Raw genomic sequence first — 17,485 nt, 5'->3', positions numbered from 1 at the left:
TCCGAGACCCATCTCGTGCTCCCTTGACCCCATTCTCACTCAACTTCCCATTATACTAGCTGATGTAATAAACGGTTCCCTCTCATGTACTGTCCTACTCCCTTTCAAATCAATCACACCCTTCTTAAAAAAATCTTTAACCTTTCTGTCTTTGCTACCACCCATCTCCAACTTCCCATTCCTCTCTAATGTCTTTAAATTTGTTGTCTCCCAAATCCTTGCCCATCTTTCCTGCAACTTCATGTTTGAACCTCTCCAATCAAGTTTCTGCTCCTGCTGCAGCACCAAATAGTCCTAATCAAAGTCCCAAATGGCATTCTCTGTGACCATGGTGCATTATCCCTTCTCAACTATCTGCAGCCTTTGACTTGGTTGACCACATCCTCCTCCTCCAATGCCTCACCTCTATTGTTCAGCTGAGTGAGACTGCCCTTGCCTAGTTCTGGTCTTACCTATGAGAGTTGTAACCAGAGGATCTACAATGGCTTCTCTTCCCATCTCCACACCATTATTTCTGGAGTCCTCAAAAGATATCTCCTCAGCCCTGTCCGACTTCTCATCTACATGCTGCCCCTCACAAGAACATCCAAAGACATATCAGGTTCCACATTTAGTTCCACCTCACCCACTCTTGACCTCTCTACTGCCTGTGTTGTCAGTCTGACATCCAGTCCTGGATGAGCTGAAGCTTGCTTCAATTAAACATCAGCAAGATCAAAGCCATTGGGCCAGAAATTACCATCAAAATAATGGAGAGATTAATGGGGCTCACCATTATTTACACACAAATCCCAGCAACTTCAGGCAAGGGCAGATGTGTGGTTAACCGCAAAAACCCAGAGGTTGTTGTCCAATATGTGCCTCACTGCCATTAGCTTCATGAAAATGACATCTTACTAACTCACCATTTCAAATGCATTAAACAGAACAAAATTCTTCTACTTGCAGGTAGATACCAACTTGTGACAGAATGTTAGGACTTGTCCACGTCAGTCTATGGTGCATCCCTTCACCCCAACTGCAGCTGTCTGGCACCCAGTCGGAGTTCTTGCTCTCCCCTTCAAGACCCTCTAATTTCCGCACCTCTAAGCTTTAAATCTTTCTTAATATATCCTTTGGCTCAGCATGCTTCTTTCTAAAAAAAATTATTCCCGTGAAAAACTTTGAAATGTTTTTGTGCTAGACGTGCTATATAAATGCAAGTTGTTACTGTGCCACATCCCCAAGCACAAAAAACTGAATAAAAGTTACTCCTTAGAAAAGTGTTGTATAACCCCAAATGAAATAGACTAAACAGGCCATTTTCTTACACAGTTTAAAGAGAGAACAAATATTTTATTAAAGACTTTTGCAAATTTTGTACAAAAGATAAAGGATATGTAATGGCTGCAGTGATATGGTAAATATCTCAAATGAGGCTCTCGTGCTAACTTGTGCAAGGGAAACTTCCATGTATTTAATCTGACGAGTGGAACTCGAAATATTTATGATTCTTGCCATACACAAGGCCATGTCACATTTTGCAACAACTGCAGTAGTTTTAAAGTGAACGCATTGATCTTAATTTTTTTGTGAGGTAACAAAGAATCACTTAAAATCTCCTTTTTTGATATACCAATAACAGGGTCCCAAGCTGTTTGTCTAACTCCAATAGCATTGAATGTAGAGCAGCCTAACTCTATTCTTAAAGGAACCACTGAAGATTGCTCCAAAAATCTTTGAGGAGGGGGGGGCCAGGAGTAACATGAATCCTCCCACCTGTTGCAGGTTGCTCAGAGGTCCCCACTCCTCAGCCTTGTTGCCCCTTTGAGGGAATACGTCTGGTTTGGCTCCCCAAGCCACCCCAAGATCTCTGAGCTACAGATCAGCCTTGTTGAACACCGAAAGCTTGCCGAAATTACTAGGTGAGACCTAATCACTGAAATGGTTTGTGGCTCTTGTTGATGCCATCAGGCAGGCAGCACAATCATCTTCACTAACCGCCGCCCCCCCAACCCCACCATTCATCCAACTGAAAAATAAGTCCAAGGATTTTTAAATTTCATTGATGTTATCCTAATCTAAGTGAACAAACTTAGGAGCGCAAAGAAAACAGGCACCTTTTTTGCCACAATTTGCAGTTTAAGTCAGAAGAATTAAAAAACCAGGACAAACCTAGTAATATCTGCACATTTTTCATATATAAAAAACATAAGCATTGAAAATAACTAATTCTGCAGCTGGCACTGGCAGAAAGGAACTACCCATTTCACAAGTATCATTCATCCAGTGCACCGCATTGCAACAGCACATTCAATGTCCATTGCAGATGATTAAGACTGTAGTCTTGTTGAAATCTTCCTTCATACAGGAAGGTTTAATGACTGCACCTCATCTAAGCAGTCAGTGTAGGCCTCCTGATACTCTTCATGAGGTTTGATCATTATCACACATGTTGGCCTTTTGGATCCCGCAGCTGCTCCCAGATCCTTCACAAAAAACACAAACATCATCATTTATAATCTTTATAATTCAGTCACTTCTGTGCAAACATAACTGCAAATCGGAATCTACCTGACCTGATAATCGAATACTTCAATATGCACTGATGCAGCAGAATGAAAAATGTGATTTCCAAAAATATTTTGTCCATTCAATCTCTCCTTCATTAGTTTTTAATTTAATAAGATTCTGAAACTTTATCTAACCAATGCACTTGGGTACATTGGAGGGGAGAAGACTGCCATAGTAATTTGTCATAATGTCGAGCAGCTTCATCCCATCTATTTTATTGTTTCAGATTTTCAGCATTTGCATTTTTTTCTTTATTAGCCTCATTCAATATGTCTAGGTTGGAATTGGTTTTCCAACCCTATTAGCCAGTTACCTGGGAATTTTTCTCGATGGCATCCTGTAGAAACAAGTATCAGGATTTGTTTGTGTAATATAAAACAAACCAACTAAAACCATACCATTTTGGAAGGGATATAGGCATAGGGAAGGCTCTTATCTTCACACAAGACTGGTAGATGGCTGTAAACGTCAATTGGCAGCGTGTCACCAGCCAATATGACTATCCTGCAACCAAAGAAACACAACATTAGCACAATACCAAACTATAGAGAGTAAAGAACACGTTCTCTCAACATTACTTTTCTGCTCCATTGCTATATTCTTTATATTAACAAGCTGGCATCCTTACTACAAATTCATCAAGTTATCAGTGCATTTGAGTTATTTGCTTTATAAAATTGATTCATAGAAAACAGCAAGAAATGTGCACATATATCACTAAAGGAACATATGGAAGAGGATTTTGCTTAGTTTGCTAAGAATCAACATTATTTTAGATGTAGAGGGAAGACACATTCAAAAATTCTTGTATTGGTACTTAATCCAGGTGCGGCATAAGACAAGATGCTGGGGATGGAGGAAATGGTATGGAAGACAAAAGGATACAGTAAGAGAATTCAGGGCTAAAGATAACAAACAGGTCAAATGTAGAAAATGGGAGTCTGACCCGGTGACTACCAGGAATTTTGTGCTCAACAGCAGTGTAAATTCAGCGTTCTACAAATTGAAGTTCATGGAATGTGGGCGTTGCTGACAAGGCCAGCATTTGTTGCCCATCTCTAATTGCCCTTGAGAAGGTGGTGGTGAACTGCCTTCTTGAACCACTGCAGTCCATGTGGTGTAGGTACACCAACAGTGCTGTTAGGGAAGGGAGTTCCAGGTTTTTGACCCAGTGAGAGAGAAGGAACAGCAATATAGTTTTCCAAGTCAGGATGGTGAATGACTTGGAGGGGAACTTGCAGGTGGTGATATTACCATGCATCTACTGCCCTTGTCCTTCTAGGTGGTAGAAGTTGCAGGTTTGGAACATGCTGTTGAAGGACCCTTGGTGAGTTGTTGCAGTGCATCTTGTATATGGTACATGCTACTGCCACTGTGCGGCGATGGTGGAGCGAGTGAGCGTTGTAGGTGGTGGATGGGGTGCCAATCAAGTGGGCTGCTTTGTCCTGGATGGTGTCGAGCTTCTAGAGTGTCGTTGGAGCCGCACCCATCCAGGCAAGTGGAGAGTATTCCATCACACTCCTGACTTCTGCCTTGTAGATGGTGGACAAGCTTTGGGGAATCAGGGAGTGAGTTACTCACTGCAGAATTCCTAGCCTCTGACCTTGTAGCTACAGTACTTATATGGCTGGTCCAGTTAAGTTTCCAGTCAATGGTAACCCCCAGGATATTGATGATGGGGAAATTCAGCGATGGTAATGCTGCTGAATGTCAAGGGGGAATGGTTGTATTCTCTCTTGTTTGAGATGGTCATTGCCTGGCACTTGTGTGGCCCAAATGTTACTTGTCATCAGCCTAAGCCTGAATGTTGTCCAGAACCTGCTGCGGGTGGGCATGGACAGTTTCAGTATCTGAGGAGTTGCGAATGGCACTGAACACTGTGCAATCATTGTGAACATCCCCATTTCTGACCTTATGATGGTGGGAAGGTCATTGGTGAAGCAGCTGAAGATGGCTGGGCCTAGGATACTACCCTGAGCAGCTCCTGCAGTGATGTCCTAGGGCTTACATCCAACAACTAGAACCATGCTAGGTATGAGAGTTTTCCCCCTGATCCTCGATTTCAATCTTTGCTAGAGCTCCTTGATGCCACACTTGGTCAATTGCTGCCTTGATGTCAAGGGCAGGCACGCTCACCTCTGGAATTTAGCTCTTTTGTTCATGTTTGGACCAAGGCCGTAATGTGGTCTGGAGCTGAGTGCCCCTGGTGGAATCCAAATTGACTATCAGTGAGCAGGTTATTGCTGAACAAGTGCTGCTTGATAGCACTGTCAATGACATCTTCCACCACTTTGCCAATGATTGAGAGTAGACTGATGGAGAGGCAATTGGCCAGATTGGATTTGTCCTGTTTTTTGTGGACAGGACATACGTGGGCAATTTTCCACATTGTCAAGTAGATGCCAGAGTTGTAGCTGTACTGGAACTGCTTGGCTAGGGGCGTGGCTAGTTCTGGAGCACAAGTGTTCGGTACTACCACCTGGAACTGTCACTTAGTGGTAATGTTATTGTACTAGTAACCCAGAGGCCCCAGTTCAAATCCCACCATGGCAGCAGTTGGAATTTAAATTCAATTAATTAATAAATCTGGAATAAAAAAGCTCATCTCAGTAATGGTGACCATGTCACTACTGGATTGTTGTAAAAACCCACCTGGTTCACTAATGTCCTTTATGGAAGGAAAACTGCCATCCTCACCCAGTCTAGCCTACATGTGACTTCAGATCCACAGCTATGTAGTTAACTCTTACTTGCCCACAAGAAAGCCATTCAATTGTATCAAACCACTACAGCTTTATCACCTTCATAATAGTAAGATGTAACAAAACATCTCAATCCGTGAACCGAGTAGTACCAAATTACTCCGTTTTCCTTTATCGCATACAGCCCTATGCAACTCCCCAGCCAAAAGCATCAATAAATTGAATTCTTACACATTCCCTTCTTGTGGAAAATGGGTGATTGCCACCTGCTGTATTCCCAAAACACCAAGGCTCAAACAGGCAATTGAACCTATGGAGGATTATGGACACAAATCCACTGTGTAGGACAGCATGCTAGGGTTCTAACACACTGTACTTGCTTCTTTATAAAATAAACCCTTCCCAATAATTACAATTAAATATTGATTAAACCAACTGCTTTGTGTGCTATGTTGGAGAACAGACAGATTCAATGTCACTGATTTGTATGAAGAACTATAAGAAAGGCTTGATTTCCCTGCTCAGGAGGGGAGAGGAGAGCCAAGGTGTTGTTGTTGTTCGCTTTGCTGATGGTGTAACCATTTCATACTGCAATAAAGTTTCTTAAAGCTACAGTCGGACTTTGTCTCTCTTTGTGCAACTAATGGGATCCAACAACTTGGCGTAGTCGGCAGGATCGCTGGAGGATTAAGACCGAAGCCACAGACATCGGACCTATATTGGCGCCCCGGAGGTAAGGACTCCTCTTTACGTTAAAAGTCCTTGGTTGTTGTCTAAATTTCGGTTCCTTGCCACGCGATCCCGAACTTTTCTTTTGCGGCTCAAGACCCCTTTATAGACGTCTAACTTGGCGGTATTTGACGTAATACCTACTCGGCGGAAAAGTCTAACGGCTCGAGACCTACTTCCCTACTCGAATTGATAAAATGATAGATGAAGGCAACTGACAGTTACCAACTACCGTCAAAGGGGGATGAGCCCCACCTGACGTTCCCAAAGATGAAATACTTCGGCAGTTAAAAGAATATATAGAGCAAGTTTAATTTGGCTAAAACGTACACCGAAATTGGGCAAAAATATGGCACTTCCACAGGACAGTGGTCCTTGGAAGATATAGAGTCTGGGGAAAAACAACCCGTTTAAAGGATAGAGAACGGACCCAATGGTCCCTAGCCATAATGGGCCAGATCCGGCAGCGTAATGAGATTATGCGACAAGCCCAATATGATCGCGACCTAACTAGCGCAAAGGATCAACTGAAGGCGGTCTGCGAACAACTGAAAAAGGAAAAGAGTAAATCGGAACAGTTAGAAACGGAAAAATCTGAAAAGGAAAGGCTAGAGATTGAAATTAAAGAGCTTAAAAAACAATTACAAGACCAGCAGACGACCCAACCGAACGGACTGGGACAGCTCTGCGAACCCCACCGACCACCTCCGACTAACTTGTATCCGAGTTTGAAGTCGTTACAAAAGGAACAACGGAAGATGCAACTGCGTGAAGCAGGTCTAGCGGGAGCAGTCTTCCAGCGAAGAAAGTGACAATGATGATGGGTTACCGTTTCCGCGACTAGCTCCCCTTAAACAGAAACGCATTAAGGTCAAGACGGAAAAGAGGACTGTGGACGGTAACGAGGTCACCACGGCCGAGCACAACACGTACTGGACACGCGTCCCGGCTGCCTCTGAGAAAATCGACAAGTGGTCCACAAGATTGCTCGACCCGAAGAAAGGGGGTCTGAAAACGTGGGAGCAGCTGGAGCGATTAAAGGGAATTTTCGATCTCCATCCATGGGACGGGGTACAGATTCTGACCGTAATGGTGCCCAGGCGAGCGAGCCGAAAGCTAAGGAGAGAGGTCCAAACTGCTTTGGGTGAAGATGGTCAACTACTAGACGCCGGATGGATGGCGATTAACAAGTGGTTGCGAGAGTTGTGTCCTGCAAAAACGGACTGGGGCAAAATTGCAGCCTGTCAGCAGAAGAACTCGGAGGAAGTGCGGGAGTATGAAGAGAGGTTTAGGTCCACCTGGGTGGAATACTCAGGGATAGACAACCCTACTCCAGAGGAGCTGGATGACACCAGTTTTGGACCCTTAAAAACTGCTTTTGTTGCTGGACTAAAGCCAGAATTATCTAAAATACTGAAGGTCACCCTACCAGATTGGGACGCAGTAAGAGTAAAATACTCAGTTAATTGACAGATGCGCTCAGTTGGACAGGGATATGGGAGTCAAGCTTCGAGCCCTGCAGACGGGTCCAGTACTGAAAGATCCTGACAAAGAGCAAGATAGGCGACCCGGCTCCTGTTATTACTGCGGGAAGGAAGGCCATTGGGCTAAGACGTGTAAAGCGAGAGGACGAGGCAGAGGAAGCCAAGGATGCAACCCGGCACCCAAACCAGGTCCCTCCCCTAATGGCAACGATCTCTTTGAGAAGTTCAAACAGTTGACGCCCCAGCAACAGAAGGAGATATCCTCCTTACTCAATGCGACAAAAAACTAGAGGAACCCTCCCTCGCCTTTTTGGCGCCTCTCCTGGTGCTAGTAGAAAATAGAAGAGATGGATTGTATGTAACTGCGAGGGTGGGCGACCAAGACATAGACTGCTTATTGGATACCGGAGCCGAATTAACGTGCCTACCTCAACAATACGGAAACTCCCTACCGATGGACGGTAAGATTAAAACAGCTCACGGAGCTGGGTGCCATGGGTTGGTAATTAAGAGGACCCAGCCCATACGCATTGGTCTTGGTCCGCACGAATTGATAACACCGGTCTGGATAGGCCCGGTGGACCAAGCCCTTCTCGGTATGGATGTTCTCACCCAGCTGAACTCCTCGTTGCATTTCGATGGCAGCCAGGTAACTTGGTCTATCAGAAGTTTGAAGGAGGAGGAGCTGAGGGAGCACCAAATATGGGCTCAGGATAAGAACGATTGTGGGCTACTTCAGATGGAACCGGCAACGTTTACGGGATCCGCTCCGCCCTGTACTAAGCAATACCCCATCAGTCAAACGTCTATTGCAGGAATCCTACCCGTAATTAGACAGCTAGAGGAGTGAGGCGTGCTGGTTAAAACTCACAGGACCTCAAACAGCCTTGTGTGGTCAGTACGGAAACCAAACGGGACCTGGCGGCTTACTGTCGACTATAGAAAGGCTAACCAGTGTATTAATCAAAAGGCCCCTCTGGTAGCTGACCCCTCTACGGTATTTAATGCCCTGAAGCCGGAACACGAATGGTTCTCTGTTATCGATATGGCCAACGGATTTTGGTCGGTGCCACTGGCACCCGAGGTTCAACTATGGTTCGCTTTTACCTTACAACAACAGTACACCTGGACACGGCTGCCGCAGGGTTTCCACAACAGCCCTACGGTATTTCATATGGCTCTACAAAACCATTTGAGGGAGTTACCTTCCATGCACTCCACGGTCATCCAGTACGTGGACGACATCCTGTTAGCCTCTGAGACAGAAGAACAGCACGAACAAGATCTGCGTACCCTGCTGGACCACCTTCATCAGAGAGGACACAAGGCCAGTATCGACAAAGCACAGATAGCAGAAGGAGAGGTCGTGTACCTGGGACAAAAGATTTCGAAAGGAAAGAGAGAACTCACCCAGGACATGACCGCCGCCATTCGAGCTGCCAAACTGCCCACCACTATCCAGGAGCTTAGGTCCTTTTTGGGTTTGTGTAACTTCAACAGAAACTGGATTGACTCCTACACCCAGCTGGCTCAACCATTAACCGATCTCTTGAAGGGAAAGTGGGCCTCTAAAGAATCATTTACCCTAACCAAAGAACAACAAAAGGCTTTCGAAAACTTACAGGGCTTTGTGCTCAGCGCCAGCCCTGGGAATCCCCGACAACGGGAAACCGTTTACCCTGTTTGTACTGACACAGGAACACGGGGACAAACAGAGACCTATTGGATATTATTCGAAAAGACTGGACACTGTCGCCCTAGGATGGGGCAGTTGCTTAAGAGCCATGGAAGCTACATGCCAAGCTGTGATGGCTACTGCAGGTCTGGTATTAGATTAAAAGTTAACCGTTAAGTGTCTGCACACAGTCCACATTTTGCTATCCACGAAACCGAGTATCCCAAGTGACAGCAGCCAGATGGACAACAGTCCTAGAGGCTCCCAATCTCCATATCGTCCGGGCCAGCCCAATAAATCCAGCGACTATGCTCCCGTGGCCTGAAGAAATGGAGGAAGAAGAACATGATTGCGTGGAGATTATGGAAGAAACAGAGGAGGTAACCCTAGCGGCAGAGGAAGCATTGCTCAACCCAAATGTAATCCTATTCACAGACGGATCCTCCTTTGTTGACAACGGTACACGGAAAGCAGGATGGGCAGTTACAACCCTACATGTAGTTGTGGAAGTGGGATGCCTGCCTTCAGGGACATCGGCCCAACAAGCCGAACTGCGAGCCCTGTCGGAAGCGTGTCGAATAGCAGAGGGGAAGACAGCTAATATTTACACAGACTCACGGTATGCTTTTGAAGACGCTCATGACTTTGGTCAGCTGAGGCGCAAAAGAGGATATCTCACTGCTGCTGGTACACCTATTCGAAATGTGAAAGAGGTCCGAGACTTACTAGAGGCCATGCAATTGCCACAAAAGGTATCTATCTTGAAATATAAAGCCCATACGAAAGACAACACCATAGAGGCAAAGGGGAATGCCCTAGCCGACAAGGCAGCCAAGGAAGCCGCCTCGCAGGGTGATCCCCCGGATGCATGGACGCAAATATGTAAACTGAATGCATCCCATCTGACACAAGACCTACAAGTGATGCAGAGTTAATGTTCCGAAGATGAAAAATGGACCTGGATAGAAGCAGGGATTAAGATATGTGACAACGGCATCTGGAGGCAAAGGGAAACAGAGAAACCCGTCGCACCACAGGCACTGATGCCCTTTTTAGCCCAACAAATTCACTCCTGGGGACACCTGGCCCCGCAACAGATGATAGCACTGTTCCAAGAAAGCTGGTGGGGTCCAGAGTTCAAAAAACACGCATAGCTGGTGGCTGACCGCTGTGTGGTCTGTCAGAAAAACAATCCAGGACTCACCACGATGATGCCTCAACTAAGAGCCCCTGCTCCAGCCGGCCCATTCCAGTGCTTACAAGTCGACTATATCACTCTTCCACCTTGCCAGGGATACACCGGCATTTTAGTCATCGTCGACAAATTTTCTAGATGGGTAGAGGCCGTCCCAGCTAGAAAAGCCATGGCCAATCACACCGCTAAGGTCCTGTGTAAGGATTACATCCCCAGATGGGGAGTACCGGTCAGCATTGACTCTGACCAAGGAACTCATTTCACAGGCATGGTCTGTCAGTAAGTCAGTTGACTACTGAACATTACGTGGGATTTACACTGTCCTCATCATCCCCAGTCATCAGGCCAAATGGAACGAATGAATCAGACTCTAAAGCAGCGACTATCCAAGTATCACCAGGAAGGAATACCATGGCCTCAGGAATTGCCGATAGTTCTGTGTAGTATCAGAGCGACCCCGAACAGAACTACGGGCCTGAGCCCATTTGAAGTAATAACAGGGAGTTCCATGTCTTTACCGGGAACAATTGATCTGCGTAAAGCTGATTGTCACTTGATGAGCGACGCTTTACTAGAATATTGCCAGAACCTAATAAATGCTGTCAGTTCTGCTTCCTCACAGGTATCGGCAGCTTGGGGTGACCCACCAGAAGGAGGGCACGACATCGTCCCGGGAGTCTGGGTCTACGTGAAGAAAATACACAAAGAACCTTTGGGCGCCAAGTGGGAGGGACCTTTCCAAGTGCTACTGACCACCCAGTCAGCAGTTAAGGTGGAAGGAAAGAAAGCCTGGTTACACGCCTCTCACGTAAAACGAGCGACCCGTGATTGAACGCCAAATTATTCATTGCTGCTATGTTCAGAATTTGTATTATCTTCTTTGCATGTATTTTAAGTAGTTGCTCACTTTTGACTAACCAAGCCTGTCCACATGGGCAAACTAATCGAGTGTCCAGGGAATTACATGTTTACTCTTTCCTTTATATGACCTATACATATGCCAAAGAAGCTAACCTCTCCCGCTGCTGGGTTTGTGCACACGTGCCCATCCACTCAAGGGGGGGGCATTCCCTTACGCCCCATCCCCTTTAATGCGTCGATGGCGGAATGAATCATAAAAGGGTCTCGGAACATAAAGGCCTTCATGGGGTGGTACCGGCCCCATTACGATCGGACCTAAGAGCCCCCGTTCTTGGTCCTTACTAACGCCTCAGGCGTGGGAAGACCACTGGGATTCATATGCCTGGTCAGAGACCAAAGGGGTGGACAAGAGGTGGGACGAAGTAATTGCTCCCACTATTTCAATGTAACTCCGGGTGCTAAAGCTATCCTCCTGCGGGACCTTAAGGAACTAAAAGGGCAGGACACCGCCTGGCGATTGGACCCCGAAACGGCTAAAAACCCCATTGCCTATAATGGTACTTATTTTATTTGCGGCAATAAAGCCTATCCCTGGTTACCAAAGTTCTGGACAGGATCGTGTTACTTAAGCTATGTTACACCTTATATCCATCATTTGACCTCCCTGCCTAAGCTGCCTCAGGGGCAAAGGATGAGACAAGCTATCACTGAGACGGAGAGGTTTTTCTCGATCATATTCCCGTGGTATGGGACAGCTAAGGTAGCTAGGGAATGCATCAATATGGCTTCGGTCCCAGAAAAAGTGGCCAATGACACCGCCGAAGCCTTCGTTAAAATAAATGCAGAAATGGTAGCTATCCGCACCGTAGCACTCCAGAACCAAATGGCCTTAGATTTTGTCCTAGCAGAAAAGGGGGGTACATGTGCCCTGATAGGACCCGAGTGCTGCACCTATATTCCAGATAGCTCCGAAGAAATCTCTAATCTGGCAGAACACATCCGAAAGGAAGTGGAAAAGCTAAAACAACCCCCAACCCTCACCTTATGGAGTTGGGCGACCAGTTGGTTGGGCTCGATAGGGACCTCGGTGGTACACGGTTTGGTCTTCTTTTTAGTGATGATTGTAATTCTGTATATGACGTTTTTACTTAAGTGTTGTTGTAAACAAGTAACTGAAGCCCCTGCAAAACTTATGCCTTTACAGAGCTCCCACGGGCCCCTCTTGTGGCACAAGCAGGCAACGTATTGAATGTGACCCCTCCGGGTGTTGAAGGCTGTTTCTGGACAAGTAGAGACCATTAAAGGCACCTCGGTGGGATCAAGGGAATGATTCTTAAAAGTATTTGAAGAATCAAAGGGGGGACTGTGGGGACAGAATAATGGGGACATTTAAAGTGAACTAATCAATCAATTATGTACTAACAACAAACTAACCTCAGAGCTGCAGAGACAGCTTATCAGAAATAATAAAGTAACTTCAGTGCTGCACAGACATTTATCAGTAGAAGCAGACTAACAAGCAGAAACTAACAGGACAGCTGCAGACTGCTTAATAGTAGCCTATTGTATAGCTATCAGCCTAACGGTCCAAGGAGATAGGGGGATGAGAAACTGTTAGAGTAAGGAGGTGAGACATTGACAAGGCAGTACCCCAATCAGGCCATGACACCAAGAAACTGCAAAGTTTGTAAACCAATTGGGAACATAAAGGGGGTGTCACTGATTTGTATGAAGAACTATAAGAAAGGCTTGATTTCCCTGCTCAGGAGGGGAGAGGAGAGGAGAGCCAAGGTGTTGTTGTTGTTCGCTTTGCTGATGTAACCATTTCGTACTGCAATAAAGTTTCTTAAAGCTACAGTCGGACTTAGTCTCCCTTTGTGCAACTAATGGGATCCAACACGTACCCTTTCTCCCCCTTGTTGATGAATTTCTGAACTTCCTTCACTCCTCGGCGTATCTGCTTCACCTTTGCAGCTGAAAAGATGATGGAAAGTAATGGAATGAGATCTGGTTAAAGGTTCTGAAGTCTCCAAGCAATGTACAACAATCCTGCTCTATCCCACATTTACTTTCTTTGGACCAAAGCTGCACATACAAATCATTAACTCAACAAGATCAGAAGCTGCTTTTTATTCAACTTGTGCTCAGGAATAACTGTTTATTGTACAAACAGTTCCTCAAAAGCAGGTAAAGATTCCTCTTCCAGCACCACAAATGGTAGTTGTTTCTGTAATGCCAAGTTGAAGGGATTACTAGTATAAACAACAGAAAATGCTGGCAATACTCAGCAGGTCAGGCAACATCTGTAGAGAGAGAACAAAGTTAACATTTCAGGTCAATGACCTCTCATCAGAACTGGAAAAGGTTAGAGATGTAATAGGTTTTAAGTAAGTGCAGAGACAGGAAAAGGGGGAGCCGCAGAAGAACAAAAGGGATGCTCTGTGATAGGTTAGAAAGCAAAGAGATTTAAACGATAATTGGGATGTTGGTACAAGGCAAAAGGGGATAATGTGACAAGTAAAGAAGCAAAAGATGGGACTAGAGGATCTGTAAGTGGCAACAGCAGAATCATTAATCCTGGTCACCACACTTTAGGAAGGATGTGAGGGTCCTTGAAAGGGTGCAGAGGAGATTTACCAGAATAGTTCCAGAGATGGAGGATTTTAGCTACAAGGTTAGGTTGGAAAAGCTGGGCTTGTTCTCCTTAGAACAAAGGAGATTGAATAAAAGTGTATAAGATTATGACAGGCTTAGATAGGTTAGACAAGGAAAAACTGCTCCTATTAACAAATTGTACTCGGACTACGGAACACAGATTGAAAGTTTTGGGCAAAAGATGCAAGGGGAATATGTGGAAACACTTTTTTATGCAGCAAGTGGTAATGACCTGGAACTTGCTGCCCACAAGGGTGGTGGGGGCGGAGACGATGAATGGAGGAAGTTGGATGGTCACCTCAGAGAAATAAACTTGCAGGGCTACGGGGATTGAGCCGGGGAGTGGGACTGACTGCATAGCTGTGGAGAACCAGCATGGACTTGATGGGCTGAATGGCCTTCTTCTGTGCCGTAAATGACTGTGATTATTGCCAAGAGCAGCTGTCCGAATATATGGGGTCAATGGTTATAATCTGAAATTAGTGAACTCAATGTGAGGTCAGGAAGGCTGTCAAGTGCCTAATCGAAAAATGAGGTGCTATTCCTCAAGCTTAAGTTGAGCTTCATTGCAACAGAGTACTGGGAGTTGGGGTCGGTGGGAGAATTAAAATGACAGGTGACCGGAAGTCGAGGGTTGCTTTTGGAGTGAAGAGAGGTGTTCTGCAAAGCAATCCTCCAATCTGCGTTTAGTTTTTCCAATGTAGAGGATTGCTTACAATGAACGCTGACTGTCTTATTACAGAGGCATTAGTATTTGTTGTAAGCAACAGATTTACAACTTAATTCAAGTTTGGTATGGGCCTTAAGTTTTGAAAGTAGTTGGCTCCCAGTCGCCCAACGCCTCAATTTTAAAATTTGCATGTTTAAATCCCTTAAGGCCAATCCCCTTCTCTATCTTTATCACCTCCTTCAGCTCTGTATACCAGTATACCATATATACTATATACCCTGTATACCCTATGTTTCTCTGACAAGAGAACATAACCTTAAAATCTGAGGAAGGCCATTCAGGATAGAAGTTAGGAATCACTTCTTCATGTAAAGAGTGGTAAAAGTGTAGAACTCTCTTCAATAAAAAAATGCTTGCTCAATTAATAATTTTAAATGAGATTGATATAAGTTTTGCTGGAGAAGGGTACAAAAGGATATACAACCAGAACAGGTGGATGGAGTTATGATACTGATCAGCCAAGACCTCACTGAAAAGTGGAACAAGCTCAAAGGGCTAAATGGCCTACTTGTATTCCTATCATTTCAGTCTCATGCATCTCCTCTTCCTTTGGCCCATCAATGATGCCATTTTCCGCTTCGTCTGGGGATCTAAAATGGACCGGGTCCGGAGGGACACGATGTTCAAATCTCTGGACAAGGGCGGGAAAAATGTACCCAACGTGGCCCTCATCCTGATGACCACCTTCGTGTGCGGCTGCATCAAGCTGTGTATAGATCCCCAGTACGCAAACTCCAAGTGTCACTACGTGCTGAGGTTCTATCTGTCCCCGGTGTTGCGAAGGATGGGCCTGGTCACATTGCCGCGGAACGCTCTGTGCAGTTGGGCGGTGCCGTACCACCTATCCTTCGTGGAGCAGTTTCTGCGGGAAAACACCTTTGACCACCGGTCCATCAGGCGGTGGTCTGCACGGAATGTCCTCAAGGCCCTACGGGAAAAGGAAACGGTGGATCCTGTCGGATGGTTCCCCGAGCAGACCGTCAAAGTCATTTGGCGGAATGCCTCATCACCAGAACTTTCAAACAAGCACCAAGACGTAGCTTGGCTGGTGGTGAGAAGGGCCCTCCCCGTCAGATCCTTCATGCACACCCGAAGTCTCGCCCCCTCCGCACAATGCCCCCGTGTTGGCTGTGGTGGGGAAGAGACGGTCGCCCACCTCCTCCTGGAATGTGCCTTTGCAAAGCAGGTGTGGAAAGAGATGCAGTGGTTTTTGTCAAGGTTCATCCCAAGCAGCTCTGTAACACAGGAGTCTGTGCTCTACGGGCTGTTCCCAGGGACGCACACCGAGACAAACATCAACTGCTGCTGGAGGACGATCAATTCGGTGAAAGACGCCCTTTGGTCTGCCCGAAACTTGCTGGTCTTCCAGCGCAAAGAGTTGTCCACCACCGAATGTTGCAGACTGGCACATTCCAAGGTCCAGGACTACGTGCTGAGGGACGCACTAAAGCTTGGGGCAGCCGCAGCAAAGGCTCAATGGGGAAAGACCACAGTGTAAGGTTCCCCCACCAAGCTGGACTGAGGGGCTGGATCCATGGGAAACCCCTCGAACTGTATCGTTAATATTCTCAATTGCTGTAAATGTAAAACTGTAATTGACATGACAATTGTGAAACGGAAGGGTTGGGAAGAAACTCATGACAGTATTGAAGGAAACTGATCTCCCTTGCAATGTTTGTATTTTTTGGTGCTGTTTGGAAACTGTCTGGCAATGTAAATTTTACAGATGTTTATGAATAAAGTATATTTTGGAAATAAAAAAAAAAATCAATGATGGCTGCGGCTTCAGCTGCTAAACCTCGAAACTCGAACTACCATCATAAATCCTCCCAACTCCTGCAAGTTTTTGGTCATTTTAGTTCATGTCTCCTTTGACTCGTCATTAATTTTTTTCCTTGTGGCTATGCAAAGTGCCTTGGGATGCCTCCTCTACATTAACTGTGCTACATAAATGCAACTGCTGTTGGTGTCATCCATGAGGCTGTTTCACTTGGAGAGTCGAGAACTAGGGGCCATAGACTCCGGATAATGACCGGGCCACTTCATAGCATCATCTCAAACATAGTGGCAAACGATGTCGAAATAGTTGAACATTCCCTGAAACTGGGTTTCACCAGGTTACAGAAGGTACATCATAACGAATCACCAGAAAGTGCATCGTCCTCTAAGAGAGTCACGACACCTGCTCAGCACTGTCACGACTCCAATAAGAAACTCAACACGGTGCACTGCAGGCACAAACCAGCACTGCACCACGATCAAATGAGTCCTCAATTGTAAAGACATACAGGCTTTGCAATGAGTTACCCCACACTCCTCAGTAACCCCCCGACAGAAACACTCCTCAAAACCCACGCATTCTTAGCTCACCCCCACCCTCCTCAGGCCCTCCCCCATCCTCAGCCCCGACTCCTCCACCCTCAGGCCCCCCCCGACTCCTCAGCCCCGAAACCTCCGCCCTCAGGCCCCCCATCTCCTCCGCCCTCCCCTATCCTCAGCCCCGACTCCTCTGCCCTTCCCAAAACCCCCGCATTCTTCAGCCCCCCTCACTCCTAAGCCCTCCCCCACTCTTCAGCACCCATAACTGCTCAGCTCCTCCCCCCACCAATCCTTTACCTTTTTTCACGCATTTGTACAGCTTCTTGCTCAGTTTCCTCGAGGCCAACGGCTGCGCAATCGCATTCACATTCGCCACTAATTCCTCGTAGGTTTTCTCCGTCTCCTCATACTCACACCCATCCAACTTTTCCTTCTTAACCTTAGGCGATTTCATTCCGTTTCCCTCTCTGTGAGCAGAAGTAGACTTCCAATAATCACCAGCAGGCCCCCGATCACCACATGTCAAGACAAAAGGGGTAGGACCACCCGGACTACCGGCATGTCAATCAGAGGAAAACCGCC

The 17,485-nt window shown here is 46.1% G+C and overlaps 1 protein-coding gene across 1 annotated transcript; it reads right to left on the bottom strand.

The window, feature by feature from the left end:
* Positions 1 to 1,314: 1,314 nt before the first annotated feature.
* nhp2 (NHP2 ribonucleoprotein homolog (yeast)) lies at positions 1,315 to 17,470 on the bottom strand. Its single transcript, XM_068056308.1, has 4 exons — positions 17,201 to 17,470; positions 13,104 to 13,173; positions 2,952 to 3,057; positions 1,315 to 2,468 (listed from the first exon to the last, which is right to left on the bottom strand). Exons 1-4 carry the CDS (start codon positions 17,355 to 17,357, stop codon positions 2,343 to 2,345), a joined length of 459 nt encoding a protein of 152 aa, XP_067912409.1. The 5' UTR covers positions 17,358 to 17,470; the 3' UTR covers positions 1,315 to 2,342.
* Positions 17,471 to 17,485: the final 15 nt, after the last annotated feature.

Source organism: Heterodontus francisci, chromosome 24 (assembly GCF_036365525.1).
Source record: "Heterodontus francisci isolate sHetFra1 chromosome 24, sHetFra1.hap1, whole genome shotgun sequence".
NCBI lineage: Eukaryota > Metazoa > Chordata > Chondrichthyes > Heterodontiformes > Heterodontidae > Heterodontus > Heterodontus francisci.
The sequence above is the reverse complement of the archived record's forward strand: the minus strand, read 5'-3'. Positions and strand labels throughout refer to the sequence as shown.